This window comes from Drosophila subobscura, chromosome E (assembly GCF_008121235.1).
Source record: "Drosophila subobscura isolate 14011-0131.10 chromosome E, UCBerk_Dsub_1.0, whole genome shotgun sequence".
In the NCBI taxonomy this organism is placed as follows: Eukaryota; Metazoa; Arthropoda; class Insecta; order Diptera; family Drosophilidae; genus Drosophila; species Drosophila subobscura.
The window spans coordinates 14,485,284-14,503,030 of record NC_048531.1 but is presented as its reverse complement, the minus strand read 5'-3'; the positions used below and the strand labels follow the sequence as shown (position 1 = coordinate 14,503,030).

Genomic DNA, 17,747 nt, shown 5'->3' with positions numbered 1-17,747 from the left:
TTTTTGGGTTTTTCGTCGGGTCGAGGGTTACACATCGGACGAGACGAGACGGGTCGGGACGGGTCGGACACGGACCAGTGCTGAATTTGATGTTTCTTTCTGGTTTGTCGCCCTAACAGGGGACCCATTCAGCGATGGCGACGGCGACGACTACCTACGGGAATTAGAGAACTCTACACAAACAAACATACACACACAGAGAATGTTGTCCATGAAACACATGAAATGGAAACACTTTGTGAGTTTTATGTTTGTCTACTCCTACCCCCAAAAATGATCTCTCAGATTACGACCACGTTGCACGTTCCCGTTTTTGTTGTTTTTCATGCGTTGATAAGCTGATTACAGAGATAGATTGATGTTGGATGCATAAAACTCCATGGGTTCTCCTGATGGGTAAGGTAAACGAACTCGAATTATGAATAAAATCCAGCACTAAACAGGAAGATAATATCACAGGTCTATTAATTCATTTTATGTCTTTTTGTAAATAATACTGAATGTTGTTAGGAGATTGTACTGGATGGAAGACCATGTTCTATCCTTAACAGCCTCTCTTTTATGATTGCGAATACATTTGGGAGCTTCTTCTGTATGTATTTCTGTATTTTATGCATTTGTAATTTACCGTCGGCACTTTGCATTTCACATTCCTGTGTATACAGACCCGACCTGGATTTGTGTGACTTTAAACTTTGTTTTAGGATGGATTTTCACTTCCTTAGCTTAAAAGATATTAAGAATTACGTTTGACAATTGTGGAATTAGATTGCTCTTTTATTTATTGATGAATCTTTTCAATTTCCAGCTTTTTATTATGCATTCAACGGCAGAGTTTACTTTTGAATTATGCACTCTATTTAATTTTCTAGCCATAAGCAAGACTTTATCGCCCCTATACATAAACAGACACGCACACTAGAGCACACACACACACAGTTCATATTAAATTCATGGAATGAAAGCCCAGCAAAAACGGCAACAATTTAAATTTTATTAGAAAATCCCATTAGATACACACACACACACACACGGGCAAGCGACTTCCACTTCCGCTTGGAGTGTGCTTTTGTGTGTGTGTGTGTGTATCCAACACTCCCAACACCACCCAACCGAACACCCTTCGCACTCTGCACTTTTTCCTCGCCCCTTTGCCTACTCCTCTCCCAGGAGCCGCAAACAATTGAGCACGCTTCATTTGCAAGGCATGAATGAAAGCAGCGCCCAACAAGCAAGGGAGAGAGAGAGTGGGTGGCGTTGGGTGGTGGAGTGGGTGGTATAATAAGAGAGAGGGTACAAAAATCATTGCATATTTGCTTGGGCAAACACTGAGAGAGTGGAGAGCCATAGAGAGAGAGAGTGAAATAAAAAGAGTGACAGCAGAATAGCAGCGACAGCTAACAGTTATTTAACACATGATGTAAACGCGAATGTAAACTATGCTGTAATATGAACAGCGGCTGTGGCTGCGCTGTGGCTGTGGCTGTGAGAGGGTGTAGGTAGTGCAGCAGGGAACAAAAGCAGAGGCAAAGACAGAGAAACATGCGCAGCAGCTGAGTGGGAAGAGGGCAAAAGGGTGAGTGGAGAGGGGAGAGAGGAGAGAGGTAGGGAGCAAGAGCAATGCACGCGACGTAATCGCCTGACGCTGCTTGATATCTCTTGATGACTTTAACTTGGGGCACAGAGCAGAACACTACACGACACGACACGACATGGCTGCTGTCATTACACTACACTACACCACACTGCACTGCAAAGTGTTTGCCTTTGCACTATACATAATTCTCGGTTGCTGTTTAAGCCTTTGCTTCGGGTATACTAACATTTAACGTTATCCAAAGTAGTGGCGATATCCGAAGAGAGGTAGGTATTCCAAGCTGTATCCGGAGCAATAAAGTAGCAGCTCCCGCTGGGTTTTATCCTTTGCTATTGAATTTTTCACACTGTGGCCCCGCATGGACGGCCACTCCACTCCACTTCACTCACTCACTCAGAGCGCTGCTTCGGCTTTAAGCTTTTCTTTTTCCACTGTCGCTCTGGCGCATATTTCGTTTGGGTTAGCTGTTGGCTGTTGTTTCGGAGGAGAGGAGCTGCAGCGTTCCCACCGTTTATGTTGCGTTTCTTGTTGCTTTAATTATCCCAAAACACACACTGGCACACACGCGGAAACACACCCGACAGTAGACACACGAACACACGAGCGCGTAGCATAAATATCCATATCCAAAAAGGGGCAGAGCAGAGGAAGAACCGTTCCGTTTCGTGCGGCGCGTTCTGTGTCCGAAAATTCTGTTGCGGCACCACGTCTCGTCGGCGTCCGCTATGTTGCATGCACCGCGTCCGTCAGTGTTAAGAGAAAATGGCTGACTGGCTGGCTGAATTGGCTGTTGGCTGTGTGTACCGACTGATTTATAGAATCCAAAAACCTGGCTTCTTCAAAAAGGGAAACAACGGGAAAACTGCAGACTTTCCGCTCTCTTCGAACCACTCTCTCTCTCTCTCTTCGTTGTGCGAAGTGCGGTTCTCTCTCGCTCAGAAATTCCCTGTATAAAAGGGCCCGAATGGGATATTCTAACGGCAACTATTGGCTGCATGTGCGAGCCGAAGCGAGCCGAAGCTGCCACACGACCTGAAACGAACGCCACACTGCACCCACCACACACACACGCACGCAGGCACGAGAGCATTTATGCTCTTCGCAGCAACCCTCGAAACGTGCAAGTTCTCTTGGGTCTCTCTCACCTCACTCTGTGCCGTTCCCTACATTTCTGCCCATTATTATTATTATTTTTATTTATATTTCACTTTTGTTGTTGGCACGTTAAATATTTCCTGTTTGCCGCCGTCTCTCGCTCTCGCTCTCGCTCTCGCACTCTCTCTCCCTCCCTCTCTTCGCTGAGTGTTCGGCAAGGGGAGTATGGAAAAGCGAGTGGAGAGGAGAGTATTGGTGCAGGGAGTGACGGGAGGGAAGGGAAGGGAGGTCGCTGGCAGCCAGCAGTTCATGTTATGGTCACGTACTCCCGGGCACCCCACCGCTCTTCCCTTTCCCACAAGCCATGGACAGCTTCCCCCACTGCACACTTCGCCATTATGTGTCTGCTGTGGTCCTCTGCCGCCACTGTCGCCGCCTCATCACACTGTGCCATCTTCTGTTTAGGCTTCTTGTCACTCTCCTCATTTTACTTTCTTTTCGCTGGTCCCTTTCGTCGCTTTCTTAAATGTTTATCTAATTATTTAGACGTTTTCCCGCTTACTTCCCCGTCCCATCCCATCCCCCTGCAGGGCTCTGTTGTTTTCTCTGGCGTGAACAAAAAGTTATTTAATTTTCTGCATAAATCCCAGGCAAATGTCGTTTATAAATTTGTCAGGGACTGACTCGTGGAATGACTGCTCTTGCGGAGGAGGTTGCACGGTTAATCGGGGGATTCCTTCTTTTTTTTGGGGGAGAAAAAAGAAAACAATAATCCTCTAATTTGACAGGATGAGGGATCGCGTGGAAGGGGGAGTTCGGCCGGCAAAACGTTTCGGAAATAGCAACGTTTCGGAGGCAAAACCAATCCGAAGCGCTTTGGTAAATTGCCACGACTTCCGGAGTGGAACGACGAAGCCGCAGGCCATAAATTAGATGTGTGTATAGGCCCAATCCTTGGATGGATGACAGGAACAAGCGTCAACGGGTCGTATGTTATGCCACTCGCACACCCCGAACACTCATCCCTACAGCCCCATTTGGATCAGGTATCTGACATGCAGCATTTCGGGGGGAATTATGCATAAATTTTACACATTTTTAGTCAGGCAATCTTGCAAATGATGCAAATAATATTAGAAATAGAGAAACTATGCAAAGAAAACCCCTCCCCCACCGCCCCCTTACACATGAATTTGTTTACGCGTCAATTCTGATTTATGTGCGGCATAATACCAGGCGTTATAAACTGTTTCTGACAGCTGGGAGAGAGAGAGAGCGAGAGAGAGGCAGCCTTCCCCTGGAAAAACCAATGAAGGGGTTGCTTGGGGGTGTCTCCGACACACACACACATAAATTTACATGTGTATAAGTGTGTGTGTGTATGCATGAGTTATGGGGATAGTACGTGGGGTCTATTACTTAAAATTTGATTTGGGTTCTGTTGTCGCCTGCCGTTTCCACATACACCTTCCCCATGCTCTTATGCTAATTCCGGACACTTTTTTGGCTTGGGGGGATAAAAACTATTTAACAAAACGCCATTCATTAGGGCTGATAGATTCAATTAAATATTATTTCATTAGCACCTAATGCAGGCACAGCATGTGGTCGTCACACACAAACATCCCGAGTCGAATCGTAACATAGGGAAGAATTTCTACAATAATAGAAAAGGCAATGCCCAAATTTATGCACAAGAAATGTGTGTGTACACATGTTGAATTAGATTGAATAAACTCATCAATTGCCAATCAATGTGGGGACAAACAATAGTCAAGGAAGAGCAGGAGTTCTCCTAAGTGGAAAATTATGGTTAAGCTTCGTTAAAGGAGCCACAATGTCAGTGTATGCAAATGCACAACAATATTTGTCCATTGTAACTTTCATCTGTAGCAAAGTGCTACAACTCAATGAGGGGAATGTAAGCCTAAAACTGCGTTTAAAGTGCTGTAAAATGAATAATACAAATGCACGTAAGTAGAGTGAGGGCCAGGCAATGCCTGTAAATGATTATGGTAAACGACTGCTATTATGTTTACAACAATTCAGAGAATAACACCTGAGAGAACTTACACCCAACATTTAGGAGGAGCCTCCCCACACACATGCAGCTGAGAGGAGACCTCCTCCGAGTAACTCCTACACTGGCACAATGAGGCAGAGTCGAGTGTCGAGGAGTGGAGTGTGTCGAGTAGTGTAAACAGAATGTAGGTCTTCCAGGCGACTGCATACATTGTGCATATTGTGCCAGAGAGTATATCCTTTCCTGTCTGCCCGCTGCCCGCTCCTGTGGCACCCCAATTATAACGCGCTAAACAATAAAGAAAATAATAATAAAAACCTAGTGCACACATCCGTGTAGAGCACACACATCCCCATAGGTACATTTCCACACGTGTGTGTGTCTGTGTGTGTGTGTGTGTGAGCTTGCTTGTTTGTTCGAAGCAACCCTCGCTAATGAAGCTGCAGCTCTACTCCGCTCCGCTTTCCCCATTCCTCTCCACTGTTTGCACACGCAATTTGCCTTTGCCCTAACCATGCCGCACAGCCACAGCCACCGCCTCAGCCTCAGCCTCTGGTCTGCTCATCCGTTGCCTGGATCTGGGATCTGGACCTGTGTGTACCTTGGACCAGGACCAGCACCAGGACCAGCGATTGTAAAACTGAAACTGGATCTGAGACTTGAAACAGCGCCCTGGGATTATCACCAGCAGCAAATGGTTGGCAAATGGAAAGACCGTAGCAGCCGAATAATTAATACCCTGGCAGGCATAAATGTTTCGTTACAGGGTTCGGGGAATGTTTGCAGACCCTTGGGTATAGGAGATCTCTAACTCGATATGCGTTATCCCTGCCCATCACGAGTGCCATTTACCTGTTTGTTCTTGGACGCGGGAAGAAAGGTACTTTGGTGGTTATTGCTAGTGCCTATTTTTATCATTTCAGTCTAAATTCAGACACTTTTTACGGCTCTATTTCTATGGATTGCCATTGGGCCACTTGCTGTCCACTCTCCAGTGTCTCGACCATCGCCCCCAAGGGGCTTTTCCCGAGTATTCCCGGTCGAGTGCATGTGGAATCGCTTTGCCTTGGCTGCATTTAATACGACACCGAATGTCGCTTAAGTTGGTCAAACACTTTAGTCAACTCTCCGCCGATCCGGAATAGTTGTAACTATCGTATCGTGTGTATATTTGTTGTCTCTGTTTCGCTTATGTGTGTGTGTGTTTATGCACTCGTATTCCTATTCCAATATTCCATTAAATACTCCAAAAATCCTCAAACGTTGCCCTGTCATGGCCCGCACTGTGGGACGACCGCAGGGCGACATGTGTGCAGCAGAGCGTGAGAGCGAGCGAGACAGAGCGAGCATTGTTTGCCGGGAATAAATACAACAACAACAACAACAACAGCTCTACAGTGGAATCACAGCTGCGGGACAACATAAAAATACGCCGCCTGCTGGCACATACATATCCTCCATCTCTCTCTTACCGCCACAATCCATCTCCATCTGCATTCCCATCTCTTTCGCACTCCATCGTTGCCGGCTCTGTCTATTGCTGGTGCTGTAACATTTGTTTTGACATTGCTCTCCGCCGTTCTTTGCCATCCGTCCGTCCGTCCGTCCGTCCGTCCGTCCATCTCTCTCTCTCCCTTTCTCTGTCAATCTGTCTGGCAATCAGTGTTTTTTCTCCTTTTCTCTTTGTAGTTTGTTTGCTGTTTGCTCTCTTCCTCCTCTGCTCTCCTCTGCACTCCGCCACATCGAATAGTTTGTTTGTTGTTTGCTCTTGCACTCGCTGCGCTTTACGTCTTTCGTCTCGCGCCTCGTGCCTAGTGGCCTTTTCGGCAAGTGTAAAGTTTGAAATTAGTTTGGAAAAGTGTCGAAAAAAAGCACACACACCACTTGACAGCTTTTGTCAACGCGCGGGGTACGATACGCGCGATTCTTGATCATCGATTAATTTCATATACAAAAAGCGAACAGCAACAACAAACCGTAAACAGACTGCAGACCAATGCAGAATTTCCCTCACTCTTGAAACGAATTGATCCCCTGCATGGGGTTTCCATTTGGGGTTTTGTTTGCTCGCTGAACCACACACTGCGGGTGCACTGGCGATGGCAGATTTTGTTTATAGCTGCGAAAATATTTCCTAATAATTCCCTCACAATTCGCACACACAAATTTCATTTAATCTCCCTCTCCATGACCTCAAATCGATTTGATCCTGGTTTTTGGGGTTTCAGCGGCAGTCACCTGAGTCTCAGTTCCGCTGCCTCGTTTTGCATTCCGTTTCACCTTTAATTGCGCCCCCATGCTGCCCCTTTGGCCTTGTGGTTTCTTCTGGCGTTCTGCTTTCCCGGGGAAGTTCAGTTCAGAATTTCAGTTTTGGGCAAGTACGCCTCGGGGCGCCATAAAATGTTTAATAAATTGCAAAAGTGCGCCAAAAGTGCCAAAAGGAAACAGAATACAGTGAGCGGAGCGGGGAGAGGGCAGAGAAAAGGAGCAGACGGCAGCATAGAGGATGAGAGAAAGTGCCAAAAGGAATACGGAACAGAGAGAGGGAGAGAGAGGGAGAGAGAGAGAGCGACAGAATGGAGCAGACGTCCAAGTCAACGACTCCTCACACACGGATACTCACGCACACGCATACAAAACATATTCTAATGAAGTTCAAGTGGAAAGCCGGCCCATCCGAAAAGGGGGGCCAGCCAGGCAGGGGGGCGTGGCGTGGCTCTCTGGCATTCGTGGCACGTAAAATGTATTGAATAATTACATTCGGGGGCCGCCTAACGGCATACGAAATGAGGCGCACACAACACGCCGGCCGAGGTGGAGTCAAAGTCGAGGCCGGTCGCGAACACACGAGACACAAGTGGCAGGCAGGCAGGCAGGCAGGCAGGCAGGCCACCGGCCGGACATTAGCCACGCCCCCACACCCCACCTCTGTGGCCTGCGTGGTCCTGCTGCTGCTGCTGCTGCTGTCATGTAATGAGCGCCGAAGGCATTGAAAATTCCGAAACGCCGCAGGAAATAAACTTTTTCGAGTGCTGAGGGCCCTTGCCCTCCGCAGACAGCGAAGAATGAAAGCGAAGAGGGTAACAGATAAAGATTGATGAATCCACAGAAATGCATTTCGCTTTAAAATTGAATTTCATTGGAACTAGCAGCAGGGTGGAGAGTGGAGAGTAGAGGGAGAGCGAGGACAGGGCACAGAGCGGAGTTCCAGGGGGTAATCGCAGGCCGATGGCCTTTAAGTAGTGCTAAAGTATCAATCAAAATGCGTGCCCTCCTCACAATAATCATGACGGAATTACGCTGAAATCTTCGATGTGGAAGGTGAAGGAGCTGCTGCAACCTGAAACTCAATCTTCGACTGAGAGTTCCCCACACACGCTCTGAGGAGCAAAGATCTGAGAAAACGGTTACCGAATCCGAAACAACAAAATGGGAACACAAAAGATGATTTATCATTACAAGAACATCAGAGAGGGGGGCAGAGACGATGGCGGGGACTTACAAATTGGATTGCCACAGGGGATCGGAAAACCGAAACGAGAGAGGTGAGAAATGTTCCCAAGGGAAGCAGAACAGAGTAGGAAAATAAAGCAAAAACTGAAAGCAAAGTTATGACAATTTTGGGATGTAGACGGAGGCACAACGATGGATAACCTGCTGCACAAAGATTGGAAAATATAGAATATGTTCCAGCTGGAAATAGATTAATGCAGCACTTTCCTCAGCTACAAAACTGATAAACTTTAATTAACAAATAAAATTTCATGCTGAAACCTTATCACTTACTAGTTCCACTTGCAATCGAAAAACATTTGAGATAAATCCCACATCAGCTGGCCAGCTAAATAGTGATTATCCCATCAAAGTGCACTATTCCATCAAGTGCAAAGACCGATCCAAATGCGAGTAAAGTATATCCGGGAGCGGAGATTCCATGCCATTGCCATTCCTCTGCTGCAGCACCTTCAGGCGACTGAAACCCCGCCCAAAGTTCCAGCAAAAGTTGCTTGGATTTTGAAGTTGCCGAAAAGTTGTTTGCCCACTGCCATCCAACCTGGTGGAAGTTTTCATTTTCTTTGCACAAATTCTGCTCCTAACTCCGGACGAGAACAATGTCAATGTTTTAATTTATTTAAAATCAATTTACGCAAAATCTTTTCCGCATTCTTTGAGAGTCGGAGGGAGGATGGCGGAGGAGGAGCCAGCGGGTTTGGCGTCTGTTTGGCAGTGGCAGAGCCTCGACTCTGCTTAGAGCTCAGCAAAGTGCTTTTGGTAGCGGCACTGGAAAATCCTGCATAATTTAATTGTCCTGTTGTCGGTGGTAGTTACTCCCTCCCCTGTCCCTGCCTGTTATCCCTGGGATTCCTAACTACAGTCCTCCCCAACCATTCTGCCTGCCTGTCTGTCTGTCGGCGGACTGTTTCTATTTGTCGTCTTGCCGCTTGTAGCAACATTTCTACATGACTCCCACCCACTGCCGACAGTCAGTGCAGCACTGCTGCAAGCTGTCTTTAATCCACATGCGACTGCCGCAAAACTCTGCCACGCTGTGGCACGGAGCAGACAGGTGCCTGGGCTTTCGGCTGGGGGTTTTTGCGGCTTCTTTGCGGTCCACTTGGCATCATCCATCGGCAAGGAGACCACAATTACTCTGTTTACTTCTACTTCTGTCTTCCGTTCTGGCAGTTAATTAAGTTTCCAGTGCGAAAGTGCGACATCTTTAAGGTTGATCCAATCCAAAAGGCAGGCACAGCAAACCCATTTGATGTCGCTTTTTCGTTGTCATGCCTCAAGTGGAATCAAGTGAGCGACCGACCCCCGGAGCCGAAATCTTGGCAGACAAATCCATTAGCATTAAATTGCTGTAAACGGCTGTAGGGGCATCGATTGGAATGGATTGGAGAATCTTTAATGGTCTACAAATGGAACCAAGCAGCGGACTGAGACCAGCTGATAGTTTCATTAAATGCTCGGGAAATACAATACCATTTTCGGGGGATGAACTCGAACCGAACCGACCGATTGTTGTTTGTATTGTTAGATTGCTGTATTGATGCTGTTGCCTGGGTGTCATTGTTGTTGTTGCTGTCATGCGGGGTTTCTTCTTTCCCCTTCCTGCCTCAAGCAGACGTACAAATGATTTTGATTTCAATTTTATTCTCCCCAAAAACTATAAGCATCAACCAAGCGCAGCTCTGCCAGAGTTACTCCACACAATCGGGCAATATTTGATGAGAAGTAGACAAATCGTATTGTTGTTGCAATGTTCCATTAATGCCACAGATGGAGGCACAATCGCGGAGTGTGTGTGTATGTGCACTGAATGCCAAAGTTAATAAATTCAAAACACTTGAAAATTTCATTTTGGCATATTAAATTTCAGGAAAAGAAAAGGAAAAGGAAGAACTGCTCCAAGCAGGAGCCCCAAACAGTCGAAAGGAGTTACGATGGGAAAAAGGACAAGGAAAAGGCCAGGGAAAAACTCAGTCAGGCACGGCGCCCATACACGAGTGCCCCCGCCACCTCTCCCAGAAGTCGCACACAAATTTACATATGAAAGCCTCACAGCCGTGGCAAGTTGGGGGCTTATGGGGTGACGCCACATGCAGACAGCACACACACATGCAGCTCGTGTCGTCGTCCCCGTCCTCGTCCTCGTGGGGTATTTGCAATTGCCAGCGAAGTATTAATGGCAGCATTTGAATAACAATGCAGCAGCAGCAGCGGAGCAGCTCGGATTCAATGTGAATGCGAATGGGGAATGTGAATAGATGGAGGGACTGGCGGCTGTCGACTGTTGACTGTCGACTGTCGACACCGACAGGGCAAATGACATGAATCGACCAATCTCCCAGCGGCAGGTCCCCTCTGCGGGCTCCAATTAATGCCCTAGCAACAGACTAATTTGAATTGCATTTTGGGAGTCGCTGATCCGCGAGTGTTCGATGATAGCTCCAGCGAGAAAGTGCATTTCCAATCTCTGGGCCGCCTCTTATTCGTGTCCAGTCAGCGGCGATTTCCAGGAACATTCTGCCCGCAGCCCACGTAGCATAATGAGCACAGAATTCAGGAGAATTCAGCCAGTGGACAACAGAGTGGAGAAACCATTAAGGGTCTGGGCCTGGCTCTCGATCTGTGCCTTTGTCTGCGCTCCGTTCTCTGCGACAGTCTCTGAAATATGCAAACGTCATTCGGATGCTGTTAATTATGGATCCCAGCGCATTCTCAGTGATTTTATAATCACACGCACACACACACAAATCGTTTATCAACTGGAGTTTAGTCTCAGATTTTAGTTTCTTTTTACACAACAAAATTCCAGTCCAACAGTTCGAAGGAGAAACGGTTCGGAAATGCTAAAATACGAAAACATTTGGCAGCTGTTGGCCGTCGTTGTGCTACTGCAGGTGCAGGGTAAGTGGATGCCTAGGATTCAGTATCCCACTGACCTTCTATGTATGTTGCTTTCCCTGCAGGTCTGCGGGCTCAGTGCGCCGACTGCAGCCAGCACTGGGGCTATCCTTGCAAGGCCAATGTCACGGGCTACTACTGTGCGCCAGGGTCCGCCATCGATACGGTGCCAATGGTGCAGGAGGACTACGAGACGAGCACCATTGATCCCATGGACATTTACAAGCAGTGCACGCCCTATCCCTTTGCTCTGAGTGCGTAATCCTTCAGCCACTCTCCTCTATGCCCATCTCCATCCGTGTGTCCCTCCCTCAGGCAAAATCGGCAGCTACTGCTGCGTCTATTCCCCAAAGATTGGCTGCCAGGCGGCCATCAATACCCACATGTACAAGTACGAGTCGAATCCTGTGGTCTACTGCAAGCGCTGCATCGATCGCTGCCTCTGCGACAGAGGGGACAAGGGCAACCATCGGGCAAGACCCTGGCCATTGGGCAGTCTGCTGTTGGGTGTTCTGGCGATCATGGCACTCGGACTGCAATGCTAAATTTAAGTGTAAATTCTGAGTGTAAATTCGGGTGTTAAAAAAAAACGAAACTGAGAATATTTGGTGGAAATATTCGAGCCATAAGAACTTGTGCTTCGATCATTGTATGTTGAGCAAACTGACATTCTGCAACTGCCACAGAAACCGTCAATTAAGAGTAGGTTTTTCCTGTCGAATCTGCCGACACATTTGAGGCCTCAACAATGAAGTCACTGTGTCCAGAAGGTGTGTCCCAGTGGCAGTGGAAACTTTGTGGCAACTTTTGTGTGTGTGTGGCAAAGTTCAAACAGTTTCCCGCTGGCTGGCACGAATCGTGGCGCATCTTGCTGCTGCTGTTGTGCTGGCGGAGTGCTGTGTGTGGGCTCTAATGAAATTAAATGTATCCCCGACAGATAGATGGCAAATAAAACGTTGGACAGCGGAGTTTCCGTTGTTCCTTTTGGCCAATACACTTGAGTGATTGGAAGCATTGGGCAGCCAGCCAGCCAGACACCACAGCCAGTTGCCAGGCTTGGACTCGGAGTTCGGCTTTGTCCGAGCGGAGGGTTCCTGCCTTTACGGGCTAAGTGAGAAAATGTCCCAGCCAGGCGGCAGAGTACGTGACTGGGAACATTATTGTTTGCTTATCTACACTTAATTGCTTCTGGCTACACTTAATAATATGATGCGGACCGGCTCTCTATGGGTTCTCTCTCTCCATGCTATGGTAGGGCCCACAGTCAATGGCATCGTCATCGTCGTAGCCATAGTCATAGCCATAGCCACAGACATAGCCGTGGCAAAGTCACTCTCCACCCTCGTCGACTCGGCTCGACTCTATCTTGGAGCACACGGCACGCTGTTTGTTCGGTTTCCCACTTTGCGTTGGTCCGGGCATCGTCATCGTCCCCGTCTCCGTCTCCCCGTGCCCCCCCTCTCCGACTCTCCACTTCTTTGCTTGAATTTTCATTCAGCTTGAGATTTGTTGCACCATAAAAAGGGCTTCTTGGAGACTAGTCTGCCGTCTCTCCTCTGCCTTTGCCTTTGCCTTTGCATTGTGTTCTGTTGCATGCTGCTGGAGAGCTATTTGTTTGCCTCTCCTTGTATCCGTTGTCTTCTCTCTCTTTCTGTTCTCTCTGTTCTTTTTGGGTTTCTTTTCTTTCTCTTTTTGTGGCATGAAAAATTTCATTGGAATTGGTTTTTATTCGTGTTGCCCCGCCTCGAGTCTCTTTCTGATTTCTGATGGATTTCTTTTGGATTTGTTTTCGGGAGGTACAAATTGTGCGACGCTAATGGGGCACAGGGCATGGTTCTAGGTGTGCGTGTGTGCCTGTGCCTGTGTGCGTTTGGGGTTGACGTGCCTCATTAGCCACGAAGATCAAAAAGATTGAAGTAGTTTTCGGTTGGTCATGTGACATCGCCGCTTCCTTCCTTGATTGAACATTTATTTTTCTCCCCTATTGGAAATATGCGAACTCAACAATTAATTCTATTTTTGGCCACAGCATTGGCCACGCCCCGCACCGCCCCGTTCCGTGCTACATTCTCGCATTTTCATTCCAAAACTAAAGCAATTCCCACTCCAATTTCTCTCTCGCAGTTTTTGCCTCTTGTTGTTCTCCCTTCCATTTCCTTTTTCACTTTCTGTTCCATTTCCCAGCATCCTCCATCCGTTCCTCCATCCATTCTGTCGTCTCATCTATCGGCCGAGTGCTAATTGTTTCGAATTTGCAACCCTCCTCCTGCGCCAAGCGTTGGCTGGAGATGGACCCTAAGCCCCAGTTAGGGAGGGGAGTGGGAGCGGGAGCAGCAGCAGCAGCTCTGCCGTAGCCGCAGCAGGCAAACGGGAACGAGCGAAGGAAATGAAAGAGTCAAAAAGGTAAAGCGAAAACGCAAAAACGTTGCTTGAGGCTCGACCGTTTGGATACCCTTTGGTGGATTGTCGCCGGTTTAATATAGAGATTCATTTAGAAATTTGAAACTCTCTTTGAACGTAGAAACTTGCATCTCCCTTGCTGCTCTCCATTGCCTGGCTGCATTCATCTTCGCTGTGACAATTGCTAACTTAACTCTCAATGTGTGTGTGCCTGTGTGTGTGCCTGTGTGCGTGTGTCTACCTAAACCCTCCACCCTGGTGCTTGCAATTAGTGGGCGTGGCACTGCTGCCCAGGAAGTGCGTGACTTGCAGTCGACTTGCAGTTGTTCCTATGCGTGTGCCTCAGTCCGTTTGCGTTTTGTATTTGTGGGAAAATCAATTGAACAGCAGATGAATAGAGGGCTGCAGAGAGCAGGGAGGGGAGCACTCAGCTGCGCAGCATTCATTGATGGAGATGGTGGGTGGATGGTTGCTGTTGCTGTTGTTGTTGTTCCACGACCAATAATCAGGCTAATAAACATTTCATTCACAGGCCTCATTGAGCTGCGGGCCCAATCATAACAATGTCGACGCGACGTCGTCTGCCAAATGTTCGATAGGATCCCATTGCAAACACAGATTCCCCCGCTGGCCACATGCCACCACCCATGCCACCCCCCCAGCAACATATGGAGGCAAGACGATGATTGCTTTCCCTTTCATCGCCCGATGTATGGATGATGATGGCCTGTCATAATATGGGGGCTCGAGACGCACACAAATAAACCGGAAATTATTGTTTTTTTCCTTTGGCTGCTTCTGCCAGAGACACAAGTTTTTCCGCTTGCCAGGGCAACGCAAATTACAGGGGGGTGAAGGGATAGCCAGAGGGGCTGAGAGCTTACCCCCATCCCTTGAGCTTATCCTTATCAAGTGTATGGATGGCTGCCAGAAATTGAGTTTACTTCCGGTTTTTCGGCATTTGTTCACCTACCTGGAAAAAGAGCAGAAAGAAATGCCAAATTTAGTTAAACTTTCAGTTAATCCTTAGACAAAGCTTTAAATTGGTAAAAGTCAAAGATAAAGATACACATTTTGGGGGTTCTCCACCCTTTCAAGGGCACTTTTGCAGGCCAGACATCGGCTCGTAGCAATCAAAAACAGGAACAATGGCAGTCCCAGGCCCATTCTTATTCCTTACTCCTTTTCCCTTTCTCATTCTGTGAATCTACCCCCAAAAGAACTGGTTAATCCCCCGCAAAACCCGGACGATTAACCAAACCAAAAACCCAAATGAAAACCAAACCAAGTCGAGCCGAACCGCAGCGAAAATTGCAGCCGAAAAGAATGCCCCAGAATGGCAGATAACAACTGCAGATAGTCGGAGGGATATGCGCCGCTGTAGCACAGCAACAAAAGGACCTCGGGCTGGGCACCAAAATGCGAGTAAAACAATTCCAATTAAAGCGATGCGACAGGAAGAGTCGAGCGACAGGATGGGTGCGCCTCCCTCCATCCTGCGCCCGTATTTGCGAGTATTTGTAGGGAAAAAGGTAGAAAGTGCACGCAACTACAGGGGAGGGGGTTGGCAGGGGGCAAGGGTTAAGCGAAAGGGCAGTCAGAAAGTCATGGCAAATCCATGCATTTGTATTTGTGTTTCTAGAATGGGATTAAAGTTTCCCAAAAGCACTACAAAATTGCATATCCAATGAGCGGAAGAGCGGCGGAGCGGCTGAGCGGAAGTGCATTAAAAGGCGCACGGGGGAGAGGCCAAAGGGTTAACCAACAACTGTTGAAACTCCCACGGCTGTCCCGCGATTAAATACACTGAGCGAAAGGCCACACGGGGGTTGGTTTGCTGGCTCAATGATGCTTAAGCCATGATGCGATCTCTCGCTCTGTCGAAACCCTCCCCCTAGCACTCCCTCAAACCCGAAACACGGCGGTCAATCAGTTTACAACAATAACAATTTCTGAAGGGTCAACACGTGGTCCACATCGACATCCAATCTCCCGCCACTCTCCCGCCTACATCCGCATTCGCCTTCGCCTTCGCTTTCGCGTTTTGTGTTTTGTGTTTTTTGCGGGGTGGGAGCGGTTGCGGCAGGCTGTCGACTCCGTGGCGGGCATTTTGTATATTCAATTAGCCGCTGCCTTCATGTCGAACATTTCCTCTAACTCAGTGGCAGTGGGGCGGCAGAGTGGCAGAGTGGCAGAGTGGTTGCTCCTGCCCACTCCCTGTTTGTTTTGCATTTCTAATGCAATTTGCGGCTGCATCGCTTTTGTTGCTGTTGCTGTTGCCGTTGCCGTTGCTGTGGCTCTTGTTGTTGCGCCCCCAAATCGTGTGTGTGTGTGGCGTGTCGTGTCCATTAGCACCTTGATGCTCATAATACATATTCATTAATTTGCCAGGCACATCCATCCCCCATCTACAAAGGGTTGGTGTTCCCTTTCTACCCTTCCACCTATGAAGCTATGAACGGGAAGCTTCCCATTGCTAACTTTTCCCTCTTAATGGGGAGCTTCCTTTCTCCTAACTCTCCCTCTTAATGGCAGCTCCCTCTCTCCCCTCTCTCCACTCTTCAAATGTGAGCTGGACACAGCTTCAATTACCACCCCGGAACAGGGCTGAGAGCACTCCCTCTCAGTTCAAACTCTTTAATTGGTGTCTGTAATGGATATGCACTATTTCCACCGCCACACAATCATTAGTTCCAGCTCCAACCCCATTCTCTACACCCTTTCCCCCTTCCCAATCCTCCGCCATCATCTTATCCCCGCAACTTAAACACTTTGTCCTCACAGTCACCGCAAAATGTTCTCATTCATTAAACTTTCGGAAGCAAGAGGCGTAACCGAACCCATTCCCCACCCAAGGGGACAGCGTCTCGATTGACTATTGTAATTGCTCATCCACCCACAGGCCATAGCCCATTCCAGGGACACCATCCACCCACCTGGCAGCTGGGAGCTGGGATCTTCCTTTTTATACCCGGTACTCGAAGAGTAAATAGGGTATATTGTATTTGTGCACATAACGGTTGTATGTAACGCACAGAAGGAAACGTTTCCGACCCCATAAAGTATATATATTCTTGATCAGCATCAATAGCCGAGTCTCTGTCTGTCTGTCTGTCTGTCCGTCTGTCCGTCTGTCCGTCCTGATGAGCGCCTAGTACTCAGAGACTATAAGAGCTAGAGCCACCAAATTTTGCATCCAGACTTCTGTATGCTCACACTGTTACAAGTGTATTTCAAAAATGAGCCACGCCCCCTTCCGCCTCCGCAAAAGGGCGAAAACCTCCCAAATCTACAATTTTGAAGATAGCAGAAAACTAAAAACGCCATTCCGTAGGGAATGACCATATCTATCAGATCACCAAATTGGGATACGATTGGATCATTATTATAGCCACAATGAAGAAATTAATTTGCAGTAGCCAAACCCACCCCGTCCCGCAGCATTCACACTCTGCTTCGCGCTGTTTATGGCCTGGCCCCTGACACGTCACTGCCTCTGCCTCTGCCGCAGCCTCTGCCGCTGCCTCTGCCGCTGACTCTGCCGCGACTCTGCAGTGTGTGTCTATAGGGGAGGGTGGCGAGCTAAAGGAGCGTGTTGGCGTGAGTAGTGTTGTTGATGTAGATGACAGATGAAGAAAAAATGTAAAATTTGACAAATAACCGCTAAGTTGCAGATGTAGTACTGAGTGCCGGGTATAAAAGTTGTGACGCGTAAGAAGCGTCTCACACGTCCCTTCTCGTTGTCTTTCGAATTAGTTAAGGTTTTGCGGCCACACAGGGGGGCAGCTGCAGCAGCAACGGCAACTTCAACAATAAAACAACTTGAAACACGGCAAAACACTTAAGCGCAACACTTTTAATTTTCCAGTGGCTCTCCACCCCCCTCCACTCGTCAACAAAAGGGGTTTAGAAGACACATCCCCCAGCCACTGCCCATCCCCATTCCTTGTTCTGGGTTAGTTTTTGGGCTGGGTGTGGGATCTGGACTGTGGCTGAACTTGAAACTGATGCCCGGCACGTGGACATGATGAGCACATGATGCCCCCCTGCCACTCTCCTCCTCCTCCTCCAAGGGGGAGGTACAACGCCTAAGACAGACGCTTCGCATCGGCTGAGGCAAAGGGGCAGCCCAAAGGGGTTGTGTGACTCGTCTTGGACCAAACATATTCGACTGGAAGGTCTGTCAATCGGTAGGTAAGGCACTGCCACACTTTCCCTGTG

At 48.1% G+C, this 17,747-nt stretch overlaps 2 protein-coding genes across 5 annotated transcripts in view; one reads left to right on the top strand and one right to left on the bottom strand.

Annotated features, from left to right (window-relative positions):
• LOC117892570 (zinc finger protein jing) overlaps window positions 1-17,747 on the bottom strand; it is a 134,615-nt gene that overhangs the window by 9,522 nt on the left and 107,346 nt on the right. The window contains exon 1 of one of the 3 annotated variants that reach the window (XM_034798893.1): window positions 1,824-2,390. The exons of the other annotated variants lie outside the window; for them this stretch is intronic. The gene's annotated coding sequence lies outside the window, so the exon portion shown is untranslated. Of the gene's footprint in view, window positions 1-1,823; window positions 2,391-17,747 lie in introns of those variants that run through there. 3 annotated transcript variants of the gene reach the window in all.
• On the top strand, window positions 7,131-11,708 carry LOC117892571. Of its 2 annotated transcripts, XM_034798898.1 has the most exons (4): window positions 7,131-7,135; window positions 11,053-11,129; window positions 11,192-11,380; window positions 11,442-11,708. In XM_034798898.1, exons 2-4 carry the CDS (start codon window positions 11,069-11,071, stop codon window positions 11,669-11,671), a joined length of 480 nt encoding a protein of 159 aa, XP_034654789.1. In that variant the 5' UTR covers window positions 7,131-7,135; window positions 11,053-11,068; the 3' UTR covers window positions 11,672-11,708. The 2 variants fall into 2 exon arrangements, with proteins under 2 accessions (XP_034654789.1, XP_034654788.1); XM_034798897.1 differs by lacking the exon at window positions 7,131-7,135 and having other exon boundaries at window positions 11,014-11,129.

Coding starts and splice junctions, on each gene's coding strand:
- LOC117892571 (XM_034798898.1), top strand. CDS start 11,069: ATGCTAAAATACGAAAACATTTGGCAGCTGTTGGCCGTCGTTGTGCTA. Junction 11,130..11,191: donor TGTGCTACTGCAGGTGCAGG/GTAAGTGGATGC, acceptor CTTTCCCTGCAG/GTCTGCGGGCTCAGTGCGCC. Junction 11,381..11,441: donor GCCCTATCCCTTTGCTCTGA/GTGCGTAATCCT, acceptor TCCCTCCCTCAG/GCAAAATCGGCAGCTACTGC.